This window comes from Malaya genurostris, chromosome 2, assembly GCF_030247185.1.
Source record: "Malaya genurostris strain Urasoe2022 chromosome 2, Malgen_1.1, whole genome shotgun sequence".
Lineage (NCBI taxonomy): Eukaryota > Metazoa > Arthropoda > Insecta > Diptera > Culicidae > Malaya > Malaya genurostris.
Window position 1 is genome coordinate 12,511,393 of NC_080571.1, and position 15,931 is coordinate 12,527,323.

General features: G+C 39.1%; 1 protein-coding gene across 1 annotated transcript in view; it reads left to right on the plus strand.

Moving 5' to 3' along the window:
* The first annotated feature begins 601 nt into the window (after positions 1–601).
* The window catches only part of LOC131426915 (uncharacterized), a 47,891-nt gene continuing 32,561 nt past the window's right edge, over positions 602–15,931 (plus strand). The window contains exon 1 of the mRNA XM_058589678.1: positions 602–4,144. Coding sequence (XP_058445661.1) covers positions 602–4,144 — 3,543 coding nt within the window. The remainder of the gene's footprint in view (positions 4,145–15,931) is intronic.

Here is a 15,931-nt window from a genome sequence, read left to right on the forward strand (position 1 = left end):
GAAGACACCGAGGAATCAGAACCAGTGCATTCGGCTTGATTTGGATGCTGGTTGGTCATTTTCATCACTTTATCACCACATTTCAATGCATGGAAGCGTCATTGTTTTCGGCTGTACACGATTGAGACGCTACAGTACTGGCGGGAACAATGGATAACCAATAAAGTCGGCTTGGGTTGGATCATCAAACGGAAGATATATAACATTACGGTTGGCATAATACATCAAATATTACAAGTTTTGGTCGGTTTGGGATTTTGCGGAAATTATTGTTGCTCAGGTAAAAATTACACAGTATATGTCCCAGCCGAAGCTTGGACGAACAATTCGATACTATACCATCTTATTTTATCACTGCTACAATCCAAACTTACACAATCTTCGGTACATAACCACTGGAGAACTCGACTGTTCGCGCTAAGGGCAGATTCAGCACCGATTCGATTCTACGTCAGCACAATTACGCTTTCGCCAAGGACTTCGTGGGATAATAATTCTTCAAAAGTAAGTGCTACATTGTATATGTCCTTGTCGAAGCTTGGACAAACGATCTATACTACAACTATTTGTTTCCTTTCTGGTTGTTCGAGACTTCTGCAAAATGTCAAAATCAACATCATCGAAAAAAGGACCGTCATTGCGGGCCATTACTACTCGATTGAAAGGACTGCAAGCATCATTCGATAATATACACGGCTTCGTTGAACGGTTCCACGATGACGTCACACCAAGTGAAATACAAGTTCGATTGGAACGCCTCGATACACTATGGGAACAAATAAACGACACGATAAATGAAATACTGTCACACGATGAATTTTCAATAGACCCCTCGGCGATAATGGAGGAACGGAGTGTATATGAAAATCGATTCTACGACGATAAATCCTACTTAATGGATAAGTATAAATTGCTAAACGAGGCACCAATTCTTGATCAAACCTCAAGAACAAATGTCTCGTTTGCGCATGGTTCTGCTCCGCATGTACGGCTTCCACAAATTACGCTTCCAAAGTTTAGCGGAAACATGGATGAGTGGATAAGTTTCAGAGACTTATATACGTCTTTAATTCACTGGCAGACGGAGTTGCCTGATGTTGAAAAGTTACATTATTTACGTAGCCAGTTGCAAGGTGAAGCAATGGCGGTAATCGAAGCACTACCGATTACTTCCGCAAACTATCTAACAGCCTGGGAACTGCTTGTGAAGCGGTATTCAAACTTCAAGATTATAAAACGGAAGCAAATTCAGGCTATTTTCGATCTGCAGTTATTAAGGAAAGAGTCTGCTTCTGAATTGCATTCATTGTTGGAAGGCTTCGAAAGGATCTTAAAAACATTAGATCAGCTGGTACAACCTTGTGACTATAAGGACCTGCTGCTTTTACACATCCTAAGTTCGAAATTAGATAGTAATACTCGCAGGAGTTGGGAAGAATATATTTCAGCGAAGGAAACAGAATCTCTTAAAGATCTCATCGACTTTCTTACGCGTCGTGTTCGAGTGTTGGAGGCATTACCGACTAGAGGATTAGAACAACGGTCAGAACCTCCTCAGCCAATTAAAAGACAGCGGCCCTTCCAACAGCAACAAGCTAGTTATAGTGCGGTTCATCAGAATAGCTTTAAATGTCCGGCTTGCCCAGAGTCTCACCCTTTGTACAAATGTGCCGTATTCGGGCAGTCGTCTGTTTCGGAAAGAGAAGGTTTATTAAGGACCCATTCCTTATGCCGCAATTGCTTTCACAAGGGACATCAGGCTAAGGACTGCAATTCGAGAGTTTCATGCAAGAATTGCAAGGCACGACATCATACCATGGTTTGTTTTAAAACGCAGAACAGTAGCAGAATAAGGCATGATGTTGAATCTACGCAGAACAACACATTGATTGACTCAGTAGAAGTTCCCGAAAGGAAACCTAATTCGGTTGGAGCATCGGAGCAAAGGGTAGCTCATACGGCAGCGGTCGATAATTCTGAACATTCTTCGCATTGCGTTTCGACACCCAAGGTATTATTGGCAACGGTGATGGTAACGGTACAAGACGAAGCGGGATACCATACTACTGCAAGGGCATTGTTAGATTCGGGATCTCAATGCAATTTCATTTCTCGTCGGCTTTGTCAACAATTCAAGCTACAACAAAACAAGGTACAAGTTCCTGTAGTTGGAATTGGTCAATCAGAAATATTGGCCAAATACGAAGTACAGTTGACTGTTTCATCCAGAACAAGGAACTTTTCGCGATCACTGCCATTACTAGTGCTCCCGAAAATTACGGTGAAGCTTCCAATTTCGGATATCGATGTTGCCGATTGGAAAATCCCCAACTACATAAGGCTTGCAGATATAGAATTTAATCGATCAAATCCAATTGATTTGATATTAGGCGGAGGCTCATTTTTCGAAATATTCAATACTGGAAAGCTCATGGGATTGGGCGACGGCTTACCAAATCTGGTTGATTCCGTCTTCGGCTGGGTAGTGGCCGGAGAATATACAAAAATATCATACAACTCTCCTAGGGTTTGTAACATAGCTGCAACTACACCTTTGGAGGAACTTCTTCCCAGATTTTGGTCCTGTGAAGAAATCCAATGTAGTAATAATATGTCGCCGCAGGAGATACGATGTGAAAGACAATTTACAAGAACAACCCAACGAGAAGTCGATGGAAGGTATATCGTGACCTTACCGAAGAATGAACAAGTTATGACGAAACTGGGAGAGTCCAAGGAAATTGCATTGAACAGGTTATTTGCATTGGAACGGCGCTTGAATAATAATCCGATACTGAAGGAAAGATACGACGAGTTTTTGAAGGAATATTTATGTTTGGGACATATGAAAAAGGTTGATATCAATGCAGATTCCCATCACAAACGCCTTTACTTGCCACATCATCCTGTCGTAAAAGAGAATAGTACCACTACTAAAGTCAGAGTAGTGTTTGACGCATCCTGTAAGACTACCACTGGTGTCTCCTTAAACGATTGTTTGATAGCCGGACCAGTTATTCAGGACGACCTTCGTTCAATAATATTTCGAAGTCGAACGCGGCAAATTATGGTTGTTGCCGATGTCGAAAAAATGTTTCGGCAGGTTTTGATCGCAGCGGATGATAGGTGGTTGCAAAACATACTATGGCGATTTGATTCCAACGATACTCCATCGACGTACGAACTGATTACAGTAACATACGGAACCAAGTCTGCGCCTTATTTAGCCACACGTACATTGCAGCAGCTAGCGCAGGATGAAGCATCGGAGTACCCTTTAGCATCCAAATCTGTACGAGAAGACGTTTATATGGACGATCTTATTTCGGGCTCTAATGATATGAAATCTGCATTGGAATTGAATAAGCAACTAGTTTCCATGATGTACAAAGGAGGATTCCATCTAAGAAAATGGGCTTCTAATTGCCCAGCCGTACTTCAGGGCATACCAAAGGAAGATATGGCAATACATGATTCGGCGGTACAGTTAGACCCTGATCCAGCTGTAAGGACATTGGGACTTTCTTGGTTTCCTGGAACGGATGCACTGAAGCTGCACTTCAATATACCAATCGTGGAAATCACAGAAAGGCTCACGAAGCGGAAGGTGTTATCTATCATTGCGATGCTATTTGATCCCATGGGATTAGTAGGAGCTGCAATAACAATGGCCAAGCTGTTTATGCAACTTCTTTGGACTTTGCCCGGAACGAATGGTGCCCGGCTAGATTGGGACGAATTGCTCCCTTCAGCAATCGAATTCGACTGGAGGAGGTATTACGCTCAACTGCCAGCTCTAGATAACATCAGGATTCCGCGTTGTGTGGTACTGCCTAGAACAATTGAACAGGAGATTCATGTCTTTTGTGACGCCAGTGAAAGGGCATACGGAGCCTGCCTTTATTTGAAAACTATAGATACATCTGACCAGATGATGGTTTCCTTGATGGCTTCAAAGTCACGGGTCGCACCTTTGAAGACTCAATCATTTCCACGGTTGGAGCTTTGTGGGGGCTTAGTTGCAGCGGAATTATTCGAGAAGGTTAAAACGGCGATAAGATTCGAAGGGCGAGTGGTTTTCTGGTCCGACTCTACGACAGTCTTGCAGTGGCTGAAAGCTCCTCCTGCCACATGGACAGCCTTTGTAGCTAACCGTGTTTCAAGAATTCAAACACTAACTGAACTAGGTCAGTGGTTACATGTTCCGGGGAATCAAAACCCGGCTGATTTAATATCCCGAGGAATGTTTCCAGAAGAAATAGTGAACAGCGTATTATGGTGGCATGGACCGAGTTGGCTTAGAGAAGATTCATCTAATTGGCCTGAGCAGCCGGAACTATCTTTCACACAGAGTAACCATAATGAAAGGAGGCGCACATTAGTGGCACTGACGGTATCAAAGGGAAAGGAATTTTGCAAGGAATATATACAATCATTTTCTAGTTATACTGATCTTCTTCGGAAAACTGCATATTGGCGTCGATATTTCACCAATTTGAAACATAAGCTGGACGGTAAGAAATTGAAGGTTGGCTTTCTAACCAGTGAAGAGTTAAAGCAGGCAGAGTATGCATTAGTTCGCCGAGTACAAGAAGAAACATTCGAGCAAGAGTTGAAAATGCTAAATAAGGATGGATGCGTATCTCGTTCTTCGAGTATAAAATGGTTCAACCCGTTCATCTCAAAACATGATCAAACTATTCGAGTTGGTGGGAGGCTGTCTCATTCACAACAAACAGAGGAAATGAAACACCCTATGGTGTTACCTGGGAGACACCAATTTACACGGTTGCTGATATTGCATTATCATAAACGTTTATTACATGCAGGACCTCAGCTACTTCTCGCAACAATTCGTCTACGATTTTGGCCTTTAGGTGGTCGCAATATTGCGCGAAATATAGTCCATAATTGTGTAACATGCTTTCGTTTCCGTCCAACGGCTATTCAGCAATTCATGGGAGATTTGCCATCAGTACGTGTCACACCTGCTCGTGCTTTCTCTAAGACAGGTGTTGATTATTTTGGACCCGTTTTCTACCGACCTGGGCCGCGAAGAGTCGCAGTTAAGGCATACGTATCTCTATTCATTTGCATGACAACAAAGGCGGTACACATGGAACTGGTATCAGATATGTCTTCTGAAAGATTCATTCAAGCTCTTCGTCGGTTTATTTCTCGACGAGGAAAACCATCTGATATGTACTCCGACAATGGGCGAAATTTTGTTGGAGCGAGGAATCAACTTTTAGAACTCTTACGGAATCTGCGGACGAAAGAATACTACGAACCGATTATGAGAGAATGTTCTAGTGAAGGAATACACTGGCACTTCAATCCCCCCAGTGCCCCACACTTTGGAGGATTGTGGGAGGCAGCCGTTCGCTCAGCAAAAGCTCATTTACTGAAGGTGCTTGGGTCGAATCCAGTTTCGTTTGAGGACTTACAAACTTTACTTACGCAAGTGGAGGGTTGCCTGAACTCTAGACCGATAACAGCGCTTTCTGATGATCCTACCGACTTGGAACCGTTAACTCCAGCTCATTTTCTCATAGGGGCATCATTGCAGTCTGCTCCGGATCGTGATTATTGTGTTATTCCTGAAGGTCGACTACGATACTGGCAAGCAGTTCAACAACGCCTGCAACATTTTTGGATTCGTTGGAAAACCGAATATTTATGTCAGCTACAAGGACGTATGAAACGCTGGAAACCTCCTGTACGCATCGATGTTGGAAGACTGGTAATCGTAAAAGATGATAACTCTCCACCGTATCGATGGACACTAGGCCGTGTTTATGAAGCACATCCAGGACCAGATGGAGTGACACGTGTGGTGACAGTTAAGACAACTAGCGGAGTTTACGTACGTCCTGTGGAGAAGTTATGCTTACTACCGACAGCTACTGAAGAAATGTCAACATGAGCTACTGAAGAAGAAGTAACTTCAGGGGCGTGGGGATGTTTATGTACAATCCATCGCCACCATACTATATCAGTTTCTGAAGTGATAACACCTTATTATTTGTATTAGCTAGAATACGTAATTGTCGATGAAACCAATGTTTGAATGTATTAGTTTTATTAATTTGCGCCTGTAGATCAAATATAGTTCAGTTGTTCGTTATAACCCGTAGAATAAAGTAGTTGCTCTCCTAACTATCGGTGGATTTATTCTCATCATCCAAGGCCTACATCACCATCGTCCGAGACGATCACTTATCTCGGAACAGAATTCAAAACTAAGATTCTGGAGCTGATTCATAATTCTTGATTCCGGATCTAGGTTTTGGAATAGATTTTTTTGATAATTTTTTTGAACTGAATTTAGTAGTTCCTTCGGAATTCAAATCCATGGTTCTGATTCAGAAATTCAGTTTCAGAACCCTGGAACAAAATTCAAAATATTTCTTTTAGATCTGGATTCTGGAACTAAATTTTAGATCTCAACTAGGAACCTAAATTTTGATTTTCTGAGCAAGAATTTAGGAGGTTTTTGTGTAGCTAAATAGTGATGACATAAAGTACTCAACAGTTGTGAACATCGGATAAATTACATAAATCAAAATTGAAATATTCCCAAAAAATTAAATCTACAAATAACATTATTGCAAAATTCACACAAACAAACATGTAAATTTTATCCATAATCACGTCCTTTAGTTATGTCAGTGACATTACCTACCTTTCTTTTTATTAAATCCTCGCTAAATTTGCTTGCTGGGTAGTAAAATTTGCACTGTGTGCGGTATGCTAACGCCATTTTCTGCCTGTAGCACACCGTGTTCACTTGAGTATATTAAATACCAATTAGCTGCTGATTTTGATTCTTCGGTAACTAGCAAACCAATTTAGAATGATCGGTGATTGATTTTTCGGGCCTAATTTTAAGTGCTTGTATCTCTGTGATTTGTTGATCAATGTTCCACATTAACTTGACATTACTTCAATATTGTACGCTGAAGAATGGATTGATTTGTCGACGGAGTAGTATGCATACTGGAATCTCCATTCACGAGCAAAACGGTAGCTCACTATAAACTATTTTCCAACACAGGCACATAGCTACTACTATTAAACTACACCATAATCATGTAACCAAATTGACATGGTCCGACCAAGCAAAATATTTCGACCACAATATATGCTATATATATCTTCTATTGAATTGATTCACTGTTTATATAATTATGAAGTTCGTGCGAACCGTAATTGGTAAAACAATTGCCCCAGTTAGGAGTTAGCTACGGGTTCAAATTCTGTCCCTGCGGTAACATTTTCGCGGTTTTCATTACATAATTGCATTCTCATGTCAATTTTGCAATTTGTTTTCCCCGTTAGATAATGATCATAATAATTTTCTATTTTGCTATTCTTCCCCGTTTCTGATGAAATTAGATTTGGAGTGCGAAAATAGCCTTCTAAAATACTCTAAAACTTGTTGGCCTTAGTCCTCAACGGTGCGAACGATGAACAAGGTAGATCAAAATCGTTCGTTTTGACCTGGTGTCCGTCCGTCCGTCTTGAAGCAGAACTGCTCACAGTGCGGATTAATTCAACACTGAAGTAACGTCCCACAGCAAAACTAAGAAAAACAGATTGAAAAAAGACGACGGAAGTTTGATTTGTCCTTCAATATACTGTCAGCTGAGATCATCATGGCGCTGATGTTCCCCCAAAGGCAGCGAAAGAGACAAAAACAAAATCTCAAATCAACGTGTGACGGCAAAGCCGAAAGTGAAGATAGACTTGCGATGCGGTGTGTGTTGTTTTTTCTATTGAATGCTGTGTTGGCTAATTAAAGCGAAGTGCGCTTGGTTCTTCTAGGTAATTAGACTGTTTCTTTCAGGTGTTTTCACATGCAGGATAGTTTAATTTGAAAAACGATTTCCCCGGATAGGAGCTAGCTACGGGTTCGAGTCTCGTCTCTGCGGTAGCTTTTTCGCAAAGTTCATTACATAGTTGTATTCGCATGTCTTTTATACCATCTGTTTTCCTCGTTAGATGCTGATCAAATTTAATTTCATTTTGTGTTGTTGAACATTGAAACATTGTTACAAATTCCATTATTGTCCCGCTTTCGATGCTTTTATTGATAGTGGAATGCCTCTAGTAAGTAAGAATTCGAAAACCGCATCTTTTCAATTCTGCTATTTATTTATGCAAGTAAAATTATAAACCGGGATTTTCATATCACCAATGGCCTACTTTGTTTACCGAAACCAACTGCGAGCCACGTGTAAACAGCCAACCATAGTGCAGAAACTAATGAAGCGATCGTCGTGGCAAATAATGGCAACAGCAGTGAAGTTTTTAATTAAAACTTTTTCTTTGCACATACCCCTCCTTTTCTTAACAAACCACCACCTTGTTTGTCTTTATGGCAGCCTTCAGAGTTAGCAATGCAAGTGAAACAGCGCCAGTTTATTCTGTTACTATTTAAGTTTTTGTTTTGGATTTTGATATTCACTGGAAAACGGTTATTTTGTCGATAGTAAACAAGCGATAAAAAGTTTTATCACTGTGACACAACCTTCGCCATCACCAGCGCCACCAGCACCCTCGGGTTTCTTATTCAATTTGTTAGCATCGTGCGAGAATCGGGTGGGCAAATGATGCATTTCGCTAATGCTTGATTCTGTCATAATCCGAAGTGAAACTTTCTCTCGCTCTCTCCCTCTTTCACTCAAGTCACACGAACCTTCATTGCTTAATTTAGGGATGCTAAAGTCCACATTCGGATAAGCACCTCGATTTGTGCCCAGACTTTTAGAATCAACTTTCCAAATAACTTCGTTAAAATTCACCGAAGCATAGCCGTTCATGGCTGGCGAGGAAAGAATTTCTTCGGGAGATCCACGAAAAACTAAACTGACACATTCACACACACACACGCTTGAGAACAGCTTGTTCCCGCTTCCTTCAGTGCGGCAGCGGAAAATGGAAACACTAGGGAAAATACTATTCAAAAGTTTTTAATGGGCAAACGGTTCGGAATGCTGCGAAATGAGAAAAACACAAGCAGGGCGAGACGAAAGTAGGAAGCTGAAAGAATTGTGACGGTGCCAAAGTTGTACTTTTATTTAAACAATATACAGCGTGGAAAAAGTTGGTTAGCATTTTGCACCGAGGGACAGTGATTCGAATCATTAAAAACGTGGACATAAATCAGTCGCTGCCAAACCGTTTTTTTAATGCATATAGTCGTTTTTAGGAATTTTTATACAAATATATACCGCGTAATTTGATTCTATCCCTAATCCCTAGTTGGCCTACTTTGACAAAAAATAATAATTTTTTTTTCTGAAGAGATGGAAATTTTTTTCTTCTACAAAGTTTTAGAACTATTGAAAATAATTTTCTTTATCAAATATACCAAAAGTCTAGGTCGCACCGTTTCGGATATACAAAGCGTTTTTATGGCAACCCCCTTAAAATCAGTTTTTTATTCATAACTTGTTTGAGTTATTTTTTTATGCATACTTTCTTTGGAATACTTAATTGAAGAAAATAAAAAAAATCCCATAGTTTTGTTGAAGGTAGTGCTTAGGTTCGTTGTTTCCTGGCAAAGTTATACAACATTTTACCTTTTTTCACCTGTGATAAAACCTTACATCGAAGCGAAATATGCAACTTCATGCAACTAATTTTTACAAAATTTATAGGAAAAGATATGCTCAATACTATAAAAAAATCTAAGTGGAGCTCGATGGAAATTTTTTGGGCCTTTTCAAATTTAGTTTTAGTTATTGAATTATGAGAACCCCCTTAAAACTAGTTTTCTAATCGTAACTTGTTTCAAGTTAGTTTTTATACATACTTTATTTGGAATAATTGTAGAAAATATAAAATCCCATAATTTTGTAGAAGATAATGCATAGGTTTTTTTTTCTGGAAAAGTTATACACCATTTTACCTATTTTTACCTAGGAAACCTTGTACTGAAGCGAAATATGCAACTTAATACAGCAAACTTTTACAATACTTATAGGATTCCTAATCCAATTTATTTTCCAATGAGAATATCCTGAGTATTATTCGTGTAACTCATTTTCACTATGCTATGCTGATACCATGAATGGTTAAGAAAATGGAGGGCGTCACGCGTCTGGTATTTCTGTAACTCATTTTTGCAGTGAGCGTAGAGGTGGGCAATTCGCTCTTGAGCTATTCCAGTGAATCGAATCTTTAAAGTGAGCTGATAGCTCACAACTCTTTTTAAAAGAACCGCAGCTCACCATTTCACCCAGCCATCTGACACCGGTATGTGAGCACCAGCCATTTGAAAGTACACCGATTACGTTGAACCCCTCGCGTTTCGAGCTTCAAACACTGCGATGTTTTGATACTCATCGCGATTCTCAAATTGTGAAAATTACCTATACTTGGTGTCCCAAAACACTGTCTGCTGTATTTTAACTGAACCGACAAGTTATTGTGAGAGAGTCGACCCAAAATTCACTCATTTTCGTGCACTAAACGAGGTAAACCGTAAAGCAATTGCATTACTGATTGTTTGTTTACGTTTCAATCAGCTGATTTTGAAGTTCCGATTTTGATCACATCAAGATGGCGTCGTGACAGAGGGCCGATTTCACCGCACTGGTAAGCAGGGATGCCAGGTTCATAGATTAATCTGTGTTTCACAGATTTTCAACCTTTTGCCTGGATTTCAAAAATGGTACAGATTCTCACAGATTTCTGAAAATAGTCACAGATTTACACAGATTCTGAAATCGATAATAGATTTAAAAAAAAATATCATTGTTAAACTCTCGTTTCGGAACCTAGAACCTGTGAATCGTTATTGGAAGACTCTTCGGAACAATCCTAGCGTGAAATACGAGTCTTACGAGTCAAACTTGATTCCTGTATGTCATCCTCGTTCTCGAACATATCAGGTGTACCTCAAGGTAGCAACATGGGTCCACTTCTGTTCACGCTGTTTTAATGACACTATTTTCTGCTCGATAGTGGCTGCAAATTAGTTTAGGCCGACGATTTGAAACTTTACCTTGAGGTACGCTCTATTGACGACTGCGTGCGTCTTCAAAAGCTTCTGAATGAATTCGTTATCTGGTGTCGAAGGAACTGGCTTATCGTCAGCATAGCAAAATGTCAGGTCATAACATTCCACAGAATTTTGAAATCATTACTTTTTGACTATAAAATTAACGGACAAACGCTTCAAAGAGTTGATCGTGTTTATGACCTTGGTGTTATGTTGGATTCCAAACTCATTTTTAATTTACATCGTTCCACATTAATTACAAAAGCAACTCGACAATTAGGATTTATTGCTAAGATCGGACGTGATTTTAAGGATCCTCAATGATTTTCAATGACCGTAAAGTGAAGTTGATCGAGATAGCTGACACCCTAAAGATATCAAAGGAACGTGTTGGACATATTATTCACGAATATTTGGATATGAGAAAGCTTTGTGCAAAATGGGTGCCGCGTGAGTTCACAATCGATCAAAAACAACAACGAATTGATGATTCTGAGCAGTGTTTGGAGCTGTTATATCGAAATAAAACCGATTTTTTTCGTCGATATATAACAATGGACGAAACATGGCTCCATCACTTCACTCCGGAGTCCAATCGACAGTCAGCTGAGTGGACTGCACGCGATGAACCGAACCCAAAGCGTGGAAAGACTCAACCATCGGCCGGTAAGGTTATGGCGTCTGTATTTTGGGATTCGCATGGTATAATTTTCATCGACTACCTTGAAAAGGGAAAAACCATCAACAGTGACTATTATATAGCGTTGTTAGAGCGTTTGAAGGACGAAATTTAAAAAAAGTTGCCTCATTTGAAGAAGAAAAAAGTTTTGTTTCACAATGCACCGTGTCACAAGTCGATAAAAACCATGCTGAAATTGAACGAATCGGGCTTCGAATTGCTCCCTCATCCACCGTATTCTCCAGATTTAGCCCCCAGTGACTTTTTCCTGTTCTCAGACCTCAAGAAAATGCTCGCTGGTAAAAAATTTAAGAGCAATGAAGAGGTAATCGCTGAAACTGAGGCCTACTTTGAGGCAAAGGACAAATCGTACTACAAAAATGGTATCGAAAAGTTGGAAGATCGCTATAATCGCTGTATCGCCTCTGATGGCAATTATGTTGAATAATAAAAACGAATTTTGGCAAAAAAATGTGTGTTTCTATTAAACGATACGAACTTTTCAGCCGAACTGTTTAAATCCCATAATTTTGTAGAAGGTAATGCAAAGATTTGATCTTTTCTGGAAAAGCTATACATCATTTTACCTATTTTTACCTTTTGTACTGAAGCGAAATGTGCAACTTAATGCAGCAAACTTTTACAATACTTATAGGAAAATATATTCATAATCCAATTTATTTTCCAATGAGATTATCCTGAGTACTATTCGTGTGACTCATTTTCACTATGGCCATGCTGAAACCATGAATGGTTAAGAAACGGAGGGCGTCACGCGTCTGATATTTCTGTTACTCACTTTTACAGTGAGCGTAGAGATGTTCAATCCGCTTCTAAGCTATTCCAGTGAATCGAATTTTTAAAGTGATCTGATAGCTTATAGCTCTTTTCAAAAGAACCGCAGCTCACCATTTCACCGCACTGGTAAGCAGGGATGCCAGGTTCAATGATTAATCTGTGTTTCACAGATTTTCAACCTTTTGCCTGGATTTCGAAAATGGCACAGATTCTCACAGATTTCTGAAAATATACAGATTTACACAGATTCTGAAATCGATCATAGATTTTCAAAATTGATCACAGTTTTGCACCAAAAGTTACAGAGCGGTAGGAAATAGTGAGAGTTTTTAGATTGTCACAGATTTTTGAAAAAATGACCTGGCATCCCTGCTGGTAAGATGAAAACAAGCTACGTGCTGAACGGATCTTCGGCTCTTGAAGAGCGAGTTATAAATGAGAAGAAATGAGTGCATGAGCTTTTATTCGTTCGTTTGATGCGGGTGCGACCGGTTAATGTTGTTTTAAATAAAGAGATGGCTTTTTGGTCAATTGGTTTCTCGTCAAAACATTTATTTTTCGTTAAGGGCCAACGTTTCGAAGGTTCTACCTTCATCTTCAGGGCAACTGTAATTTTATGTATTGTTTAGTCACCAAATTTTTTTCCACAAAATACAATAATTATACAAAATGTACTCACAACGACTACAAATATTTTTCGTAGTATGGTGTAACATTTATAATAGTTGATTGAAAAACGGCTACTCTACACTAAAACACAAAAACGAGACATACGAATTCAATTTGTTTAGAAATTTTGATTCGAATTATTTGTTTTGCCAAGAACTTACACAAGCACTTCCCACGCACATCGACTTCGATTGAGCACTGAAATATTGCAAGCAGCGAATATGGAAGACAGTAGAGCAAAAATTAGAGTGAAACAGATGAGAAATGATAGACAGCGAAATCGGAGGCGAGATTGACAGTTAATGTGTGTGAGAGAGCAACAGACCGGAGCATACAGCATTCAAATTATGCGTGTCGGTTCTGAAGTTAATGGTTGAACTGTCAGTAAAAATATGGCACATTTCTAATATTTGTAACGCATTAGTTATGTTTTCTTGATCGAGAATTCTGGTTTTGTTCAGATCAAAACTGTGTTCATTGTCGATCATATGAACCATCAATGCGGTTTTTTTTTGAACTCATCTATATTGCTCTCTGTATTTTCGGAATCCGACAATTTGAATTTTTTATATCGTTGTATTAATGAACGATGTCCAGACAACCGTTGTTTCAGTTGCTTCCAAATGTGTATCTATCCTTCTTTAACAGATTGAATGAGCCATTGTCAATAAGAAATCTTACCTCTCACTCAGTAGGCTAAGGTACATTCAGGGATGCCACTTTTGCGGATATTCTCAAATATGACATAATAATAATTCGCAGACAAGTTAGTTCGCATATCATTGTTCTTTGTGCATCAATGACTTCGATCATGCATATGAAAGAAAAATGGAACCTCCAGTTCAATCTAAATGAGCTGATGAGCTGATACATTGAATCGATAACCCTTTAGTGAGCCGATCAGTTCGGAACTGCTCACCGGTATGAGCTGCTTCGCACATCTCTAAGTGAGCGTCGCACGATCAACATATCGTCTTAAAAAAAGCGCGTAACTCAATTTATTTACACGTTTAAAAATAAAAATCTCTTTGTAAAGGTTAGTACTTTTACAATACTTTTTCATATTTTGTTTGAAAAACATATTTACATTTTTTAAATATGTGTTGAACTTTTGATAATTTTTCGGATTTTCAATATTTAAAACTAACTTTGAAAAGGCATAAAAAAATTGCAAATACTGAAGGCGTTCGAGCAAAAGAAGTAGGTTTCAGTTCGGGATGTGGCAAAAAAGTGGGCACTTCGAAGGCAAATGTTCTTCGTGCTAAAGAACGTTTGAATCTTCGAACCTATAAGAAGCAGAAACAAGCAAAACGTAGTCCGAAACAAGAAGCATCGATCAGTTCCGAGGGTTCGAAAGCTGTACAATACGATTCTTGCTGGGAATTTGAACTGCATAATCATGGACGACGAAACCTACGTGAAACTCGATTACAAATCCTTGCCGTTACCACAATAGTATACGGTGCGAGAAGGGCAAGTGTTAAACCAGTCCGAGACATCGATTGAAGTCGAAAAATCTGGTAAGAAAGCTATGGTTTGACAAGCAATTTGTAGCTGCGGTAAGATTTCGAAACCCTTCATCACCACTGCTTCAATGAACAGCGAAATATACATCAAGGAATGTTTACAAAAACGAATTTTACCCGTTATTCGAAGCCACAAGGATCCTGTTGTCTTCTGGCGAGATCTTGCTTCTTGCCACTACTCGAAATCAACGGTAGAATGGTACACTACCGAAAATGTCACTATCGTCCCAAAAGACCAAATTGCCCACAACTTCGACCAATTGAGGAATTTTGGGCATTAACGAAGGCACATCTTAGGAAACATGTCTCGGCAGCCGAAACCATTCAACAGCTCGAAAAAGATTGGAAAAAAGAGTCAAAACTTGTCGCTAAAAAGTCTGTACGGAATTTAATGAGGAACGTTCGCAAGAAGGTGCGTCTACAATGGCTAAGTAGCAAATGTTGAGAATATTATTCTGTTGTTGTAGTCTAATATTATCAGTATGTCGAGAAAATTTGAATATCTAACACTTGTGAATTATTTACAGCGAAATCAAAGTGCGTCCATACTTTCTGGGACAGTATTTACAATTTGCTAAAATTGCGCGTGCAAGCAGAAGCTTGTTTGTGCGTGTTTACGCGCACTTTGTAGTAGATTTTTAGGTAATACAGGTAGATTCTACGTAGATAAAACCAAAAAACTGTTTTTAAAATAAAATGAACATATCTCGAAAAATATTTTTTTACATTATTTATATCTTCAGCAAAAAAGCTTAATTTGTTTTTTTCTTCAAAATGGGATAGAAAACAAATTTTTTTGTGAAAAAAATTTTTTTGTTGGAAATCGCTACTACCCCCTTAACAAAAATTAACGTGCCACTTTCAAAAGAAGCATAATACAATATTGTAAAACTTCTTTGAAGTCACGTTAGCTCTTAAAAATCAGTGAAAGTCAGTACTGACTTTTGACCGTCTTTTTCCATGTTTGGACCACTGTGCGACGGATCATCCGAGCGATTTCGTCCAGCTCGGATTCTCGGCGGTCAGCAGTTATTGTTCAAGTTCGAAACAATGTTTTTTTCTTGCTGAATAGTATATTTCAAAAACCGTCACAATTTTCTTGTTTCAAACCCTGTTACTGTGTTGAAAGTTCGACAGTCCAAGTGGATTCATTGTAAGTCGCTTTTATCCTTCTTTTATACGTTTGATAAAAAAAAAGTACGAATAAAACTACAACCCCCGTGAACCAAGTTTAATAGGAAATTTCGT